We start from the raw sequence: 6,419 nt of genomic DNA, 5'->3' as shown, positions 1-6,419 counted from the left end.
AATATATTTACAACACTTTTAATACATTTTGATGTTTTAAGTTTATTAAGTCAGCTGTCCTCGTTAGTAACCTACAACTAGTTGTCCAACGTTAGATGTACAGAAAAAAAATTGATATATATTATCTTGAATCAATCCACGACCCAGTGTATACACGTCTCAGGATAGATCACAACTCAAAGTATATATATTTTTGGAATCAACCTCAACCCTGTATAGCTAACTCCCTCATTACTGCATATAGAGTGTCTATGGTTGTTCCAAATAATATATACACATGGGTCGGTATGATATGTCAAAACATTTGCATACGTGTCTATGGTATCCCAAGATTACATAATATATTAGAATACATGTATAATACAATATAAGTTAGCTAGGATATGATTAATATAGATTTGTTACCAATTTTCACGTTGCTACAACAAGAAAAATTATCCAATCTTGTTTTACCCATAACTTCTTCATTTTAAATCCGTTTTGAGTGAATAAAATTGCTATGGTTTCATATTGAACTCTATTTTATGAATCTAAATAGAAAAAGTATAGGTTTATAGTCGGAAATATAAGTTACAAGTCGTTTTTGTAAAGGTAGTCATTTCAGTCGAAAGAACGACGTCTAGATGACCATTTTAGAAAACAAACTTCCACTTTGAGTTTAACCATGATTTTTGGATATAGTTTCATGTTCATAAGAAAAATAATTTTCCCAGAAGAACAACTTTTAAATCAAAGTTTATCATAGTTTTTAATTAACTAACCCAAAACAGTCCGCGGTGTTACTACGACGGCGTATGTCCGGTTTTACAGTGTTCTTCGTGTTTCCAGGTTTTAAATCATTAAGTTAGCATATCATATAGATATAGAACATGTGTTTTGTTGATTTTAAAAGTCAAGTTAGAAGGATTAACTTTTGTTTGCGAACAAGTTTAGAATTAACTAAACTATGTTCTAGTGATTACAAGTTTAAACCTTCGAATAAGATAGCTTTATATATATGAATCGAATGATGTTATGAACATCATTACTACCTCAAGTTTTCTGGATAAAGCTACTGGAAATGAGAAAAATGGATCTAGCTTCAAAGGATCCTTGGATGGCTTGAAAGTTCTTGAAGCAGAATCATGACACGAAAAACAAGTTCAAGTAAGATTTCCACTCGAAATAAGATTATTATAGTTATAGAAATTGAATCAAAGTTTGAATATGAGTATTACCTTGTATTATAAAGATATCTTACTGTAAATAAGAAAGATTTCTTGAGGTTGGATGATCACTCTACAAGATTAGAAGTAAGCTAGCAAACTTGGAAGTATTCTTGATTTTATGAAACTAGAACTTGTAGAATTTATGAAGAACACTTAGAACTTGAAGATAGAACTTGAGAGAGATCAATTAGATGAAGAAAATTGAATAATGAAAGTGTTTGTAGGTGTTTTTGGTCGTTGGTGTATGGATTAGATATAAAGGATATGTAATTTTGTTTTCATGTAAATAAGTCATGAATGATTACTCATATTTTTGTAATTTTATGAGATATTTCATGATAGTTGCCAAATGATGGTTCCTACATGTGTTAGGTGACTCACATGGGCTGCTAATAGCTGATCATTGGGGTGTATATACCAATAGTACATACATCTAAAAGCTGTGTATTGTACGAGTACGAATACGGGTGCATACGAGTAGAATTGTTGATGAAACTGAACGAGGATGTAATTGTAAGCATTTTTGTTAAGTAGAAGTATTTTGATAAGTGTCTTGAAGTCTTTCAAAAGTGTATGAATACATATTAAAACACTACATGTATATACATTTTAACTGAGTCGTTAAGTCATCGTTAGTCGTTACATGTAAGTGTTGTTTTGAAACCCTTAGGTTAACGATCTTGTTAAATGTTGTTAACCCATTGTTTATTAAATCAAATGAGATGTTAAATTATTACATTATCATGATATCATGATGTATTAATATATCTTAATATGATATATATACATTAAATGTCGTTACAACGATAATCGTTACATATATGTCTCGTTTCAAAATCATTAAGTTAGTAGTCTTGTTTTTACATATGTAGTTCATTGTTAATATACTTCATGATATGTTTACTTATCATAATATCATGTTAACTATATATATATATATATATATATATATATATATATATATATATATATATATATATATATATATATATGTCATCATATAGTTTTTACAAGTTTTAACGTTCGTGAATTGCCGGTCAAGTTGGGTGGTCAATTGTCTATATGAAACCTATTTCAATTAATCAAGCCTTAACAAGTTTTATTGCTTAACATGTTGGAAACACTTAATCATGTAAATAACAATTTCATTTAATATATATATAAACATGGAAAAGTTCGGGTCACTACAGTTTGCGCCCGGATAACGATGTGCTATGCATATCCCTTACGAACGAGAGTGGCTTCTTGTGCTTCCAATTGATTTTGAGACTAGAATTACGACCCGTGGGGCCGTCAGACACTTGCATGTCTTGCGATCTTCCCAATACCAGCCGGGCCATGTTGGTGATTGCTCGTTAGGGAGCTTTTGATTTCTTTCAACATCTGTGCCCACTTTTCTTCTTTTTCAGGGAGATCTTGGACAGATCACATGCGAGAGTTTCCTTTTATTTGTATGAGACTTGATATCTTTGTGTTGAAAGCCATATGTTGTTAGGGTTTACAGCTTTTGTACATGTAACTTTCATGCTTAGCAATGAAATAAACTGTGTTTATCTTCCGTTTTGAAATAAACGTTTATACGGTATATTGGTGACATACGTTTTTATTTTTCTATCTTCATACTTGCGTATTCTATCTTAAAGGAATCTTTTGCAACTGTAACTAGGGAGTTATCTGTGAATTCCCTTTAACTTTTTATTTTTGTTAGTTCGCGTGAAATAAACAAAAAACTCGTTATGATACGCTCGTGGTTTTTATGGTGTCGGGTAACCTTTGTTGGTTTAGTTGAAGATTTAACTGAGGGCAAATCAGACTTTACCGGGAGGAACGAGTTTGCTTGATCATTCTCTGAGTTTGATATCTAGCTATGTTGTTCACATAAATATCGACCCTAAGGAGTTCTTCCTGGATATGTTGAGATTTGTTTTCGCCCCATTTTTTGATGAGGAGTGAGCTGGTTAGGTCCGAGCTCTTGCGTCTTGTAATATTTGCGTGGTCAGTTTCAACCAGAAAGGACGGCTTGTCCTGCCGGAACCCGAGTTTCCATTTTTCTTGAAAAAGGTGTACTTTCCTGTTGCCCGTGACTGGGCCATTGGTCTTGCTCCTATTGCTGCCGGTGCGTCCGGCACGTTTTCGCTTTTATGGAAGCAATATCTCGAATCTGACCTTGCTTTCAGGCCAGGGACAGCCTGTAGGGTTAAAATGAATACCCTCCAGGAAGCGCGTATGTCGTGGGCAGCAGTGAATACCCAATTTTATAAATGGAATCCATACGCTGGGTGGGGGTACGTCGGTCGACCAATTGTCGGGACATAAGTTCGTTGTTTTATTGGGCGATTGCCTTACATCCGGGATATGTATCATGGATGCCCATTTTTGTAACAGTTATCTCGTGGTAGTTGTGTACTTCTGTCGAGATTTGTAACGAATCACGTATAGCTAATGAAATTTTAATTTCATGTATTTTGTGTCGATGTTTCTTGAGTTGAAGTAGTTCATATCTTCTTATGTATGCCTAGAAATACATTTGTGTTAGTTTTGGCGTGTACACCGTGCAGTCACGCGTGTTTATGACATCTACTCATTGGCCGTTTATCAGTATAAACTTGTACTGACGAGGGCTAGGCGCTCACCTCTTAAGGGGTACAAAATGTACATGGGACTTATGTGGATGTCGGAATCCATTTTGCCGCTAGCCACTTATAGTCGTTTAGACATTTTTGTGAATAACATAATAACAAAGTTATTGCAAATGGTAAAAAGCTTTTTATTAATTCCTTGAAAAGGAAAAACATACATCAGTTATTTTATTACAAGAAAAAGATAAAAATCAAGATAACCGTGGATTGAGGTGATCAAATTCAATCACGGTATCTTTTGAAATCTCAGTTACTTCATTCAGCCACTTTCATTTTTCTCTACCACTATCTTGTCTCGGTTGGAACTTTCTCGACTTTCGGTTCTTAAACATTTGAGTGTCGGACTAACGGGTTTAGCCTTTCCATGCATGCCATTAAAATATTTCTCGCACTCTGACCGGCGACGTCGGCCGTCAATCGTCTTTTCTGCCTTATGAAGCGTGTCTGAGCTTCTGCTACCGGGATGTGCCGTCGGGGAGAAAAAGGTTAGTCTTTTAAGAACAGAAACATGCTCTTCCTCCATGACATGGGGTGTCCTTCATGGCTCGTCACCTTGCCTGTCTTGAATGGCTTCATTACCGGGAAAAGGGTGTCGGGTGGATTGAACCGTTACCACGCCTTGCTGGGTTGGAAGCTTGAGTATGCCGTGAGCGGTAGATGTTATGGCACCGAACTTTTTGAAGAATTTCCTTCCTAGTATTACGTTCGTAGCAGTCATAGATTTAACGACATAGAAATCGACCACTTCGCTGCGAAGATAGGGTCTAGTGCCCACTGTGACCATCGCCTTGAGCCTTCCAATTGTTTCTTCAGTGTGACCAGAGAATCCAGAGATGATGGCATTAGATTTTCTCATCTTCCTCCCGATACACTTTGGGAGCCGGGAAAGGCAATGAGCATATAACACTTCGACTTCGCTTCCTGTATCGGTGTACATTTCGTTCACCGGGAATCCATCTACCAGTCCGGTAATGACTACCGGTTAATCCCACGAGTGCCATGTTGGTATTCCCGGGAAAATGATGGTAGCATTTTTCCAGGAATTCTGTGGGGCAAACTAGTCCTTTTGAACATTGATCATGTTAATACCAACTTTATCCTTCGTCTTTTCTCGTTTCTTACCGTCTTCCTTCTGCCAGCTGAACGTTTTGTTGGGCTCGTGTAACGACCCGGATTTTTCCGATCGTTTTATACGTATAAGATTAATATTTACATAAATTAAACATTACCAACATGATAAGCAATCCAAATTGTTGATTCTTGTGTTTTGAAAAGAGTTTTACACAACGTTTGACCGTCCAATTTGACCGATGATATCACGAACTATATAACATATGATAATTATACGATTGTGTACATATACGTATTTATACATATTTAACATGATCTAAGGATGGTTTAACATATCATGGTGTACTAATAACAATGAGTTATAAGTATACTTTGAGACTACTAACTTAAGTTTTCAAAACGGTAACTATACGTAACGTTCTTTGACATATATACCTATAATCTATAATGCTTATACAAGTATCGTATAAATACGTATTTAATCACTTTTAAAGGGCTTAAATACATAAAACAACATAAGTATATTCACAAAAGATAGTTATATTTGAATTCTCGTTCCATTTCCTCAAGATTTCTACACGTATACTTAGGGTATATGTACCCGTATTATACGCAACTTCTAGATGTATTTACTATTGATAAATACCAATTATTAGACCTCAATTATCTGCTCTTAGCAGCCATTGTTAGTCAACAACATGTGGGATCAATTAGGAAGACTTATGAGCTAAAAAACAAACTTAAGGATTTTTTTTTCTATATAACAAGTAAATTCGTTTTTATGATTTCACCCCATTTTTCCATTCCATTTTCTCATACTTACACTCCAAATTCTCTCTCAAAATACTCCTAACATCATACTTGATCATCTCCAAGCATTTTCACCATCTTTTAGCTTCATAATCAAGGTAAAACTGTGTTTAAACTTTGATTCAATTCATGTAAGTTATTTATCTTAAATCAAGATATAAACTTACTTACAATCTTTGTTTCTTTTCATCATTTTACTTCTTAATCTTCCAAGTCATCAAGAACAAGTTCATATCTTGTTTATTCAGTAATTTTCTTCATCACACTTGAGGTATAACCTTTGTTCATCATCTTGTTCAATTATAACTATCTTATTAAGAATATACAAATTATAACAACGAGAACATAGTTTGAATGATTTCAAACTTGTTCGCAAACTGAATAGATCCTTCTAACTTGAATTTTAAAACACTTCAAGACCTGTAATATATCATAATGATATGCTAACTTAACAAGATACAACTTGATTTTACAAAGAACACCTTAAAACTGAATTTACGTCGTCGGAGTGCAACAGGGGGCTGTTTTGGGTTGGATAATTAAAAACCATCTTAAACTTTGAATTGGAAGTTTATATTCTGGAAAAATGATATTTCTTATGAATATGTTAATATATAAAAATCTCATGGTGTAACTCAAAGTGTAAGTATTTTTGTAAAAATGATCATCTAGATGTTTTTACGACGGAAAT

At 34.3% G+C, this 6,419-nt stretch overlaps 1 protein-coding gene across 1 annotated transcript; it reads right to left on the bottom strand.

The window, feature by feature from the left end:
• Positions 1 to 4,385: 4,385 nt before the first annotated feature.
• On the bottom strand, positions 4,386 to 4,784 carry LOC139849452 (uncharacterized). Its single transcript, XM_071839110.1, has one exon. The coding sequence runs from the start codon at positions 4,782 to 4,784 to the stop codon at positions 4,386 to 4,388; it is 399 nt and encodes a 132-aa protein (XP_071695211.1).
• Positions 4,785 to 6,419: the final 1,635 nt, after the last annotated feature.

This window comes from Rutidosis leptorrhynchoides, chromosome 5, assembly GCF_046630445.1.
Source record: "Rutidosis leptorrhynchoides isolate AG116_Rl617_1_P2 chromosome 5, CSIRO_AGI_Rlap_v1, whole genome shotgun sequence".
NCBI lineage: Eukaryota > Viridiplantae > Streptophyta > Magnoliopsida > Asterales > Asteraceae > Rutidosis > Rutidosis leptorrhynchoides.
The sequence above is the reverse complement of the archived record's forward strand: the minus strand, read 5'-3'. Positions and strand labels throughout refer to the sequence as shown.

Excerpts from the sequence above, each read along its gene's own strand:
- LOC139849452 (XM_071839110.1), bottom strand. The coding sequence starts at position 4,784 with ATGTACACCGATACAGGAAGCGAAGTCGAAGTGTTATATGCTCATTGC.